The 12,509-nt window shown below is 44.2% G+C and overlaps 2 protein-coding genes across 3 annotated transcripts; one reads left to right on the forward strand and one right to left on the reverse strand.

The window, feature by feature from the left end:
* Positions 1–339: 339 nt before the first annotated feature.
* Positions 340–6,809, reverse strand: rcor1 (REST corepressor 1). 2 transcript variants are annotated; one of them, XM_022210171.2, is made up of 13 exons: positions 6,202–6,809; positions 6,060–6,119; positions 4,982–5,062; positions 4,853–4,905; positions 3,855–4,016; positions 3,655–3,773; positions 2,735–2,813; positions 2,385–2,435; positions 2,161–2,307; positions 1,980–2,057; positions 1,838–1,895; positions 1,476–1,732; positions 340–855 (listed from the first exon to the last, which is right to left on the reverse strand). In XM_022210171.2, exons 1-13 carry the CDS (start codon positions 6,389–6,391, stop codon positions 811–813), a joined length of 1,380 nt encoding a protein of 459 aa, XP_022065863.1. In that variant the 5' UTR covers positions 6,392–6,809; the 3' UTR covers positions 340–810. The 2 variants fall into 2 exon arrangements, with proteins under 2 accessions (XP_022065863.1, XP_051806425.1); XM_051950465.1 differs by having other exon boundaries at positions 4,982–6,119; positions 6,202–6,282.
* Positions 6,810–10,463: 3,654 nt separating this feature from the next.
* Positions 10,464–11,745, forward strand: ankrd9 (ankyrin repeat domain 9). Its single transcript, XM_051950757.1, has one exon. It carries the CDS (start codon positions 10,523–10,525, stop codon positions 11,351–11,353), a length of 831 nt encoding a protein of 276 aa, XP_051806717.1. The 5' UTR covers positions 10,464–10,522; the 3' UTR covers positions 11,354–11,745.
* The last annotated feature ends 764 nt before the right edge of the window (positions 11,746–12,509 follow it).

Genomic DNA, 12,509 nt, shown 5'->3' on the forward strand with positions numbered 1-12,509 from the left:
CAAGACGACTGATGAAATGTAGAATCAAACACATATTTTTCTAATTATTAACATGATTAATAATTATAAGAATTATCATAACCAGTTTTCTGTCACTGCTGTGTGACTTCTTAAAACCTTATATTGATACATGAAGAACCAGAAGTCAATATTGAGCAGAAATAAAACACTTTACATAACAATATACGTAAAAAAAATCATCAAATATATTGAGTAAAAAAACTACAAAATATTCAGTTTGTTAGACTTGAAAATGTCCGCTGGTCACCTGACCCTTTTGTAACCACAGCAACCTGACCTGTGACCTCACAGGGGAGCTTATGAAACAGGAGCGACATGTGTTTTTGCTGATGAACTTTGGTTTTATTGTCTTTCCTCTAAAAAGTTCGTAAAATTCAGAAAAAAAAAACTGGATGATGTCATCAGGACAGGACACGCCCCCTACCTGAGCGACATCATCCAACATGGCTGCTTCAGTTCTACACCTTCACCCTCACACACACACACATAAACAGACAGACAGACAGGATGCAAAAGAAAAGGAATCAATAACAAATAAAGAATAAAAGCAAAAACAAGCTCCTTCCCCTTCGATTGACAGGTCAGGTCTGACTCCTGATTGGTCCAGAAGAGCAGCAACGATAGGTGATAGTTCATGACACAAACCTGATCAATGATCGACAGAGGCCCGGCTGACAGACTGAAATAAAATAAAATCACTTAATAATAAAACAAATTACATCATATAACCCAGAGGGGCGGTGCTTGATGAAGGGGCGGGGCATATAACAGGGGGCGGAGTCTGAAGTCTCAGGAGGGCAGCGGCTTCTCAGCATCCACGGGTGAGGACGAGTCCTGAAAGAAAACAGCAACAAACCAGGTCAGGTCCAACTAGTTCACCAGTTTAAGTTAGTTTAATAAGTTAATTAGACTAGTTAGTTAGACAAGTTAGGTCAGTTTGGCAAGTTAAGATAGTTCAGTTAGGTTGATTCATTACAAAAGTTAAGGCAGGTTAGTTTGATAAATTATTAAGTTTGGTAGGTTAAGTTAGCTTAGTTATTTTAATTAGGTTAGTTTGGAGAGCAAAGGTACCTTAGTTTGGTTAGTTGTGTTAATTTAGTTGGATTAGTTAAGCAAGTTAGATTAGTTTGGCAGCTCATTTGGTTCAGTTCGGTCACTTTGGTGAGTTAAAATAGTTCAACTGGGTTGGTTCATTACACAAGTAAATTTAGCAAATTAAGTTTGCTTAGTTTTCTAAATTAGGTTAGTTTGGAGTGTAAAGGCACTATAGTTAATTTGGTTAGTTTAGCTTTAGTTTACTTAATTTAGCTACTTTTGCAAATGTATTGATTATGGCTGTGCTTATTTATTTCAAATACAACTGAAACACATAAATGATGGTCACATGACCCACATCTCTCTATGATGTCATACCACATACACACACATACGGTTGTATTGAATAAGAATCTCACCTCTTTTGTCTGCTTTGCAGTGACCTCGTCTTCCTCAGCCGGACACACCTCCATTTTCTCCTCCATCTTGTCGTCCTCTCCTCCCACGTCTCCCCCGCCTCCCCCCTCCATCCCATGCTCGGCCTCCCACTCCTGAAGAACCTCGTCCAGGTTAAACCTCCGTCTGTAGTTCACCAGGAAGTTCTTCACCTGGACCACCGACTTATTGCCAATCACATCTGAGATCGCCTGGAAGTCCCGCCCATACTTCCTGATGGCTGTGTAGAGACAGACACCAATCAGTTACTGATTCAGGACCTGATCAAGGGTTTGACTCATTCAAGGCCGTCAGGTCACCTGGTTACAGGTAGTTCAGGTGTTACCTTGTACAGCGAGCAGCTGCTCCTCTGTGGTCCAACGGTTGTTGAATTTCTGATTCATCTGAAACAAAAACACAAAACTCATCAACATCCTCACTGTGTTTGTGTATGTTGTTGTGTGTTGTTGCTGTGTTGCCATGGTTACCTCGGGTTGCCTGAACTCTTCAACTCCTGAGCTGAGCTTCTCCTTCAGAGTGCTGTTTGTCTGTTTGATGGTCTGAATCTGAAACACAGAGAGAGAGAGAGAGAGGTGAGCAGACAGGGAGACACACCTGACCTGTGATAGAGAGAGAGAGAGAGAGAGAGACACAGACAGACAGACAGACCTGTCTCTTGATGGACACCAGCTGACAGTCCAGGTGTCTGATGAGTCCCTGAGGAGACGAAGCTGATAAAGAGACGACGTCCTGCTGGTTCAGAAACATTCCTCTGGGAGGACGTTTCTTCATTCGCTGAGACGCCTTCCCACCTGTCTACAGGTAGAGAGACACAGCTTACTGTCACCTGTCTACAGGTACTAACAGGTCAGGTGAGGTTCAGGTGTTCTTACCTTCAGACCTGTAGCTGGTTTCACCTCCGACCTCTCTGATGTCGAACTCACCTGCAACCAGTCAGACAGGTAAATGAGTCAGTAAAACAAAATAATAAACAGTCAGTAAAAAGTAAACAAGCCATCAGTGAACAGTAAACACACAATTAGTAAATAGTACACAGCACATCAGAAAAACAAAAGACAACAAACTTTAAACAAGCAGGCAGAAAAACTAAAACAATAAGCAACCTGTAGAGACAGTAAATAGTCAATAAGCAGTAAACAAACAGCAATCAACCAACAAACAATACTCAAACAGTAAACCCTAAACAAACCGTCAGTAAACAAACCGTCAGTGAACTGTTTACCTCCTTCTTGTAGTCTTTATTGGCGTCAAACTCGGAGTCGCTCGGAGGATTCCCGTTACCTTCTTCAACTTCATCGTCACTGAAACAGAAACAGCTGATTGTTTATCTAATCAACCAATCACATTGCAGAGTTCAACAGGGAGGGTCACACCTGTGATACTGGCTGAATCCCAAACCGCCCCCTACACACTCCCCCTCCACTACCGAGTGTCACTCCAAAAGAAGTCACACTCGCAGCCGTGGAGGGCACTTTAATTGAAGGGTGAGGGTATAAATACGATCGTCAGGAATGGGACGCCCTGTCGCCTCACCGGAAAACGTCATCGCCATGGTAACACAAAGACGCCTACTGTCATGGCTGTAGCGCTGTGGCACAGGTTGCAACTAACAAGGATCGCTGCTGCTTCCAGAAGACGAAAGCATCCCACTTTTTTTTCACTCACATGTTTTCCAATCCCATTATCTGGCATTTCAAATCCAACAAACGAATAAATGAATTCTGTCAGCTGTGTTCAAATTTTAAGGTGTCAGGGGGTGCACAATTAAATCAAACGTCAGCGGAGAAGAAGATTTGTTTCTTTTGTTTTATCTTTTTACACCACTCTTTGTGATGTTCTGTCAGTGTGAAAAAGGCGTGGGAGAAATAAAGGACGCATGTGGAACTTACATCGATATGTTGTTTCCTCCTCCATTTCGACGTTGCACTTCCTGAAAAAGTTGTCCAGAGTGTGCATCGATGCAGACTCGCTATTTAAGGGCTGAACAGTCCACTCTCCCTCCGCACTACGCGGTTTGGGACGGCCCTTAATATGGAGGACCCTCCGCGGGAACGCGCAAACGGAGGGGTAGTGTGTAGGGATAGTGTGTAGGGGGCGGTTTGGGATTCAGCCTCTGTGTTACCTGTGCAGGTAGTAGCTCACCTGTCGTCTCGCTCTCTCTTGTGTTTTCGGGTTTGTCGGTCCATCAGACTGGTTTTACTGCGACTTTTTTTCCAGGAGTAATAAAACCGAACCAGACTGGCCATGGACTTATCAGGCAGCTGCAGACAGACACAGTCTCTGGTGAGCTACTGGGTAAACTGGTTGTACTGGTTAGGGTGATGTGCTGGCTAAACTGGTACCATCTGCTGGATGCGGTGGAAGCTCTTCCCGTGGAAGCTGAAGGCCTGTTCGAACAGAACTCGGTCCTCCACCGTCCACTCGTCAGGAAACGGAGTGAAGTTCGGCAGGTCGGCCAGAGATTTCTCAATGTTGTGTTTGTGCCAGAAGAGCATCCCGAGAGCCTGAGACAGGTAGACAGGTGAAAGATAAGACATTTGCAAGTAGACTGGAAAAAGGTAAGACAGGTAAGGCAGGTAGACAGGTGAGAGATAAGACAGTTGCAGGTAGATAAGAAAAAGACTGGTAGACAGATGAGAATAGTAAAAAAATAGAAGGGTGAGACAGGCAGAGAAGGGAGACAGGCAGGAGAGAAAGGTAGCAGAGGTAGACAGGTAAAGACAGGGACACAGGTAAGACGGGTATACAACTGAGGCAGATAGACACGTGAAAAACAGGTGAGACAGGTACACGGGGAAAAAAGGCAGGTGAGACGGGAGGCAGGAAGACAGGTGAGACGGGTGACACAAGTAAAGATAGGACAGTTGCATGTAGACAGGTGAGAATAGTGAAACAAACAGAAGGGTGAGACAGGTAGGGAGGTCAGAAAGGTGCACAGGAAGACACAGGTGAGACAGAAAGACAGTTGAGGCAGGTGAGAAAGAGAGGCAGGTATGCAGGTGAAAGACGGACATGTGAGACAGGTAAACAGCTGATGCAAGTAGACAGGTGAGTCAAATTAGGGAGACAGGAAAGACAGGTAGAAAGGTTAGATGGGAGCAAAAACAGACAGGTGAGACAGATGAGGCAGGAAAACAGGTGAGACTGGTCAACCAGCAGACAGGTGAGACAGTATCCCAGCAGTGATGGAGGTCATGTGACCAACAAGTGAGATGAAGCTCATGAACACCTGAATATCAGCTGAGAGTAGCTGCTGAGGACAGGAAGGAGGAAGACCATGACTTGTGGCTGAAATGCATGCTGGGAACATCACATGTATGTGTAAACTTCAGATTCTGACCTGCTCCATGTTGTATCCGTGTTTCTCTTTGGCGATGGCGATGTATTCATCCACTGAAACACAAAGTTCAAGGTGAGTTCACGTCAAACACAGTCCCAAGTTTAAAATGGAAACAGAAGTTCTTCTTACGCTGAGTCTGATTCAGGCAGCTGCTGGGAATCCAAACCAACATCCCCAGATTCTCTCTGAGCTGAGCGGCCTGGGCCACGTCTGCAACACACGCATGTAGAAAAACACATGCATGTAGAGAAACACAATAACATACGCATGTAGAGAAACACACGCATGTAGAACAACATAATAACACACGCAAGTAGAAAAACACACGCATGTAGAACAACACAATAACACACACATGTAGAGAAACACACGCATGTAGAACAACACAATAACACACACATGTAGAGAAACACACGCATGTAGAACAATATAATAACACACACATGTAGAGAAACACGCATGTAGAAAAACACAATAACACGCATACATGTAGGAAAACACACACACGCACACAAACATACACACACATGTTAATGCATTACAATGATCCTCAGTGAGACAAACTAGAACCCAAACTGAAAAGAACCACAACAAAGAGAACCTGGTTCTTTGATCTTTAGTTTAGCTAACGGGCTAAGTGTTAGCATCAGATTTCTGATCAGCCTGATCAGGATCAATGGATCCTGATCAGGCTGAAACACGATCAGACTACAGGAAGGAGTCTGTAAACTGAGAACCAGCAGGACTCAGCTACAGAACCAGAACCAGTTACATATATACAGCTGGGACCAGAACAACAATCTGGAACCAGTACAGAGGATTGAAACCAGTACAGCAATCTGGGACCAGTAGACAGACCTGGAACCATGGAAGAGGTGGGAAACCAGTACAGAGAATTCGGATCAGAACAGTATAGTGGGACCAGTACAGAGAAGTGGGATTGTAACCTCTACAATAAACTGAGACTAGTACAGTAGACCTGGACCAGTACAAAGGACTGGGCCTGTAACCTCTATGATAAACTGGGACCAGAGCAGAGGACTGTAGCCAGTACAGTAGAGTAGAACCAGTCCAGTAGACTGGGACCAGTACAGGAGAACCGGACCGGTGAGGCACGTGCAGCTGGAATCAGTCGCAGGAACTTTGGTGGCCGTTGTTCGAGGCTACCACTCCGTCTCGAGGCTACCGAGCTGCTCTGAAGACTTACCCGGGTCAAAGTCAGGAACCACGGCCTGGTACTGCGGTCCGACCCGCATCCCTCCTCCACCTGCACACACACAGTACCGGGTCAGTACTCAGAGTAATCAGATTACTGGCAGAGAGCAGTCGGGCTGACCGAGGCTACCCACCATGCTCCTCGTCGCTGCTGGATCCTGAACTTCCTTCTTCCCAGCAGCTGTTAGCGCTGGTTCCGTTACCGGACAGGTTCTTGCCTCCCGGGTTGGCTGCTGCTCCGGGCCCGCTGCTGCCGCCGCCCGCCGGGGCTCGGCCTCTCCTCTTCCCGGGAGCCTCCGGGTTTCTGTCCAGCATCGCCGGCATCAGGAGGACGGAGGAAGCTGTGGCTAGCTGCTAACTGATGCTAACTCAGGCTAACACTTAGCCTGTTAGCTTAACTGCTTTCCTGACTGAACCGAACAGGCCGACTCGTCCCGGTGCTGAACGGACAGTTCGGGCCGGACAGCAGCAGGAGGTTCGGGACTGAAGCAGAAACTTCGGAGACAAAAGTTGCGACTGAAGAAGATCGATCCGCTGCAACTACAGATGCTAACAGCTAACTGCTAACTGGAGCTTCGCGGAGTCAGAAAAGTTCCGGAACAAACAGCCGGAACTAGAACAAACCAGATAGAACCGGACCGACACCGACCCAGACCCGAACACGGCTCCAGTTATCGATATACAGTCAATACAAGTGATGAGAGAGCGAAGAGTGTGCAGCTGATCGATCCCAGAGGAGGAGAGGAGTGTGTGTGATCTCTGCTGCCATCACAGGTCATCAGGAACACTACCAATAACCTGTCAATAATCAGTCACACCACAAACACTACCAATAACCTGTCAATAATCAATCACATCAGAAACACTACCAATAACCTGTCAATAATCAATCACATCAGAAACACTACCAATAACCTGTCAATAATAAATCACATCAGAAACACTACCAATAACCTGTCAATAATCAATCACACCACAAACACTACCAATAAGCTGTCAATAATCAATAATTCTAAACATCTATAAACAATAAACAGCTGCAAAAATGGCTATAAAAATTTGTAAACAAACATTTTTAAAGATGATTATGAAAACCTGTAAACAACAAATGTCTGTAAACATGATTGTAAACATCTGCAAAACTGTAAACAATAAACATGTTTAAACACGAACACACGTCTGTAAATATCAAACGTCTGCAAACATGATAGTAAAGAAAAGTAAACAAGAAGCATCTGTAAACATAAACATGAACCTCTGTATGCATATCAGTAAATAAACATCTGTAAATAATAAACATTCGTAGTCCCAATTCCAAAAACCTGCACATATGATTATGAATGACTAAAAAAACTGTAATCAAACATCTGTAAACATGTTCACGATATTTATCAGAAGGAGAATGTTCCTTTATTGATTTTGCTGTGGACTGCGACTCTAAAGGAAACATGAAGAGAAACGTCAACAGTCACCAGTCTGACTCCATCTCCTGAGATTTTATCATTTCCGTCCACTTGTGAAGATCATATTTATTATTTCAGTCTTGAGTTTCCAATGACTCCTATAACTATTAATTTTCTCTGATGGAATCACTGAAACACACGAGTCATCACCAAAAATAACCAGTCGTGCATTTTGGTTCTTCTAATGATACTACCACCGCCATGCTTGATGGCATGTTTGATCTTCTTGAGTTAAACTTTAAAATTAAGTATTTAGAGTTGTGAACCAAAGTTTAGGACCACTTTTAAAGACCACGTTTATCATGACAGTCTGGAGTTTCCAGTGACTCCTAGAACCCTGAATTTTCTATTATAGGATCATTAAAACACATGAATCTGCATGTTGGTTCTTCTATAGACTTACTGAGGTCTTCTGGAACTATCACAAAATCTGCACCATCAAAAATATAAATACAGAAATGTTAATATGTGGTTAAATTTGTCCATGTCTTCCTCAATTTGGTTCTTCTGGTTTTTAATCTTCTGGTTTATCTTTGACTCATCTGGACAGAATTGGTTTAGTTCAACTAAATTTACCGCCTTTCTGACTCAGACTTGGTTCTTTGGGTTCTTGATGGGTTTAAGTCAGGACTCTGGGAGATCAGTCTGAAAAATCCTTTAAAAAAAGTCAAAAAGCAGTACAATATCTGGACAAAAACCAAATCTAAAGTCCTCCTAAAAGAAGTCCAAGACTCGCCCAAGATAGTCCTCATCCAGGACCAGATCCAGAGTGAAATAAATCCTGACCCAACTTTAAATCACATCCAAAACCAGGAGAACCAAGATGGAAACCAAACATAAATCAGTCCCAAGAAAGTCCAGACGAGTCCAACATGCAGTCTGAAACCAGTTCAGATGCTCTTCTAGAAAGCCCCAGAGCATGATACTGCCACCTCCATGCTTGATGATAGGTTTGATGTTCTTGGAGTTAAAAAAGACCTTCAGTTCTTCTTCCATCTGACCACAGAACTTTCCACCAGAAGGTCTTTTCTTTGTCCGCGTGATCAGTGGAGCTGTAAGATTCTGCTTCTAGAGGAAGTACTTCCTTCTTCATGGATCCTCTCAGCTCATGTTGATGTAAAACCCTGTGAACACTGACAGCTGTGTTCCAGCAGCTTCTCATTCATTCAGACCTGCTTTCTGATGATTCTTGGTTGACTCTTGACCATTCTGACCAATGGTCTCTCAGCAGTAGGTGGTAGTTTGAGTTTTCTTCCTGATGGTGGCAGTAACACAGCTGGACCATGAACTTTTTTCTGACAAACAGATCATTTTGGATCTGAAGCTGCTTTGAAATGGCTCCAAGTGACTTTCTGACTTGTTCACGTCAATGATTTGCTTTTCAGATGTTTGCTGAGCTCCTCGGATTTTCTCTCTGTAGAGTTTGAGTCTAATGAGTGGATCTAATGGTTCTATTTAAACTGGATCAGAGGAGTCAGCAGCTGTAGTCAACTGGAATCATTCAGGAAAAGTTAAGGGACCATGAAACTAAGAAAATTTGATTAACACAACTTCGTACATCTCCATAACTGATAATTCAAAGTGCTGTGTGTATATTTTTGGTCAAAGAAATTTCCACAGAGCATAAAACTGCCACTACCATGCTTGACAGTAGGTTTAGTGTTCTTGGGGTTAAGGAAACAGGCTACAGGTTACTTTCTGATTTGTTCAAGTCAGCAATTTGCTTTTTCAAGTCTTTGCTGAGCTCCTCAGACTTTCCCACTGTAGTGTTTAAGTCTAATGAGTGGATCTGATGGGTTCTATTCAAATAGAATCAGAGGAGTCAGCAGCTGTAGTCAATTGTAATAACTAATGAGAACTTAATAAGTCATGAAACTAACAAAATTAGATGAACAACATTTTCTACATCATCAAAACCGATCATTTAAGTTGTTGTATGTATATTTTTGACCAAGCCGATCGTATGATCTTTCCAGAGGACCTCTAATAAACTTATTAAAGAAAGACCTGAGCATCTTCACTCAGAGCTCCTCCAGATGCTGTTCAGGCTTTAAGACTTTCTTCATGATAGGGTTCTGAGATGGATTTCTGGTTCACAGACAAGAGGACAGAGGAGACTCAGGACAGAGAAATGAGATGAGTTTTAAATGTTTAAAGTCTGAGTAGTTAAGAAAACCTGTTTGTTGCCGATTGGAGGACTCCAGCTGTGTGTAGTTACCTGGAGTCACCAGCAGGATGCGCCATGCTCCATAGGCTTTAATTCAGACTGTTCATCTCTCCTTTTTGTGCTGTACGGCAGCAGAAGTACACAGTAACAGGAGAATGAAGGACTCAAAGTACAACTCCTTCTAGTATCTATAACTGCTTACATTCACATCCCTGCAGCCGGTTTTGCTTCCGGCTGGTGTTGTTTCTGCACATTTCTCTCAAAAAACTTATTGTATTATATAAAAACTGTTCTTTCTGTCATCAGCTTTGAACTGAAACTTCATGTTTTTCTTATTTGTTCTTTTTGATGGAAAAGTTTGTTTTTTCGTTCATGTTCATTTAAACAGCAGATTTAAAAGCATGTTTGTTTACAGCTGAGTATAAACAAACACAAAAATCTGGCTGAGTCTGATCACATCTCAATAATCAGGAGAATCGGATATTCAGAGCTGACTGCGGTTTACTGTCCTCTTTAGAAGCTGCTGCAGTCTGAAGGCCGCTATGTTCGCTATGCGAGACACTCGACCCCCCTGAGCCCCGACCCTCCAGCAGATAAACAGCCACACATGGAACAGCGGGGGAGGAGGGGTTAGGAGCTATAAAGGTCTGGAGGAGCTGAGGACGGAGGTTTGACGGAGACACCGTCTGCTGACCAGCTCCCTCAGCCTGACCCATCGATCAACACGTCTCCTGCAGGTCAGGGTCCAGGTCAAGTCCCAGGTAGATCCAGGATCCTCCAGGTGTTTCTTCAGGGGTCCTCCAGGGTCCTCAGCTGTGTGCAGTGATGCCGTGGGTGGCGTCCTCTCAGCTGGACTGCTTGTCTTCATCTCCGTCGCAGCGGGAATGCGAGCGGACAGCGTTCTCCTTCTACTGCGCTGTACGTGAGCGGCTGCCGGTCTGGCTGCTGGAGGACATGCGCATCATGGAGGTATTCTGCTGGGAGGACGGACAACCAAGAGCCTTCCTGCCATCTGAGGCGCTGCTGTACGCCCTCGTACATGACCATCAGGACTATGCTCGCTACCTGCTCAACAGGTACTCAGTGAGCGCGCTCAAAGCGCCACGCTGCAGTTTCTGCTGCTGCCGCAGCACTGGTGCTCCACACCTGAACGTGGCAGTTCGCTACGACCGTGTGACGATTCTGGGGATGATGCTGGAGGCTCTGAAGGACTGCGGCATGAAGAGCCAGCATAGAGAATATCTAGACAGCTATGGCAACTGTTCACATGTTGCAGATGCAGGAAAGACTGCGGTGCAGCTGGCGGTGGAGCTGTCGCATCCTGACTGCCTGTTGCTGCTGCTGGTTCAGGGAGCGCGACCCGACGGCCTTGACACTGCGCTGCAGAGACTCATCTCCTGCGACGTGTCGGAGCGACGCCACGCGCAGCGCTGCCTCGACTTCCTGCTGCTCTTCCTGCCCGAACCGCCGCTGCTGCGCTGCCTGCAGGACGAGTCGCAGCGCTGGCAAAGCTTGCTGGGAAACGAAGTGTTTTGCTGGCTGTGCGGTCTGGCCCCACCCCCTCTCCTGCTGCAGGCGCTGCGATGCTTGGCCCGGTCCGGACCAGACCAGATCAGCACGCTGTCCAACTTCTTGCAGCCGCACAGCTGGCAGTGACATCCCCTGTTGCCATGGACAACTCTGTGATTGGACAGATTGCTGATGGTGTAAATAAAATGTAAATAGACTTTAACAGACCTGAACTGAAACTTTTTGGGCTTCAGGAGCCTGTGGAGCAGCTGGTGTTAGACACACTTAGCGACTCTCGAGGTCGCTGTGTAAAAAATGGACGACTGAAAGTTTGACGTCTTCATCAGGTTCATTGATCACCTGAAGTTTGACGAGTTTCTGATCTGAATGTCAGAAATGTGTGAAGCTGCGAGTCTGCAGCAGATAAAACCACAACGTGACCTTTAACACGTGTTCAATCTGACATGTTTCTACCTCAGTGTCTTTAAACATGTTGGGATGTAAATAAAATTTTCTGATTAAAAGTGTAGAAAACGTGATTCTGTGGTTGTTCTATTCCTGCATATGTTTGTAAAGCAGTGATTCCATGAAAAGTCCATCAGTCCTCCAACTACCTCCTCAGAATCAGACGATTCTTTTTCTACAGTAACTTCACTTAATGAAACAAAGTTTTACAGACCCTTTAAGTAGAGGTGGATTGAAATTTTGTGCTTTTTAATTTACTTTTCCCATCATCAGAACTTCATTAGTAGTGCAGATATGCATGGAAAACCCATTTATGTTAAAATCCACAGCTAAATGAATTGTATGTCCATTTGAAGTTTTGCAACCTAAAGACAAAATTTGTTGTTTGTTCAGCAAAATATTTATTAGAATTAACTTTGAGCATCAGTATCATGGGGCATTTTCTAATATAGTCAACAGTTAGTACAGGAATGATGATGTTTTTAATTCCTTAAGGAAACAAAATGTCACATTTTAAACTTTGAAAGTGTTAAAATATGACTAGTAGAAATTAGTTTTCTCAGAGTGAATGGTGTCTATTTGATGATTCTGGTATCTTCTGTCCGTAAATCAATCTTTTCTTTGTCTATAATAGTTCTGACCAACCACCTACCAACATGCTGATATGAACCTTCAGAGTTTACCCAGAGTTACTCAAAGTTTTCTCTGGTGAATTATCAGAAAACAGTAACACATACGGGGAACCAATGATTGTTTCTGACTTTATGCCATCGTCATTAAACTGCTCAAACTATGATACATCCCATAATACTGATGCTCACAATTGGTTATAGAGAAA

The sequence above is a fragment of the Acanthochromis polyacanthus genome, chromosome 1, assembly GCF_021347895.1.
Source record: "Acanthochromis polyacanthus isolate Apoly-LR-REF ecotype Palm Island chromosome 1, KAUST_Apoly_ChrSc, whole genome shotgun sequence".
NCBI classification, from domain to species: domain Eukaryota; kingdom Metazoa; phylum Chordata; class Actinopteri; family Pomacentridae; genus Acanthochromis; species Acanthochromis polyacanthus.

Excerpts from the sequence above, each read along its gene's own strand:
- rcor1 (XM_051950465.1), bottom strand. The coding sequence starts at position 5,381 with ATGTGTGTGTATGTTTGTGTGCGTGTGTGTGTTTTCCTACATGTATGC. Across the intron at positions 1,733-1,837 it reads GCAGCTGCTCGCTGTACAAG|CCATCAGGAAGTATGGGCGG; the intron begins GTAACACCTGAA and ends GTCTCTACACAG. Across the intron at positions 856-1,475 it reads CTGCAAAGCAGACAAAAGAG|GACTCGTCCTCACCCGTGGA; the intron begins GTGAGATTCTTA and ends GTTTTCTTTCAG.
- ankrd9 (XM_051950757.1), top strand. The coding sequence starts at position 10,523 with ATGCCGTGGGTGGCGTCCTCTCAGCTGGACTGCTTGTCTTCATCTCCG.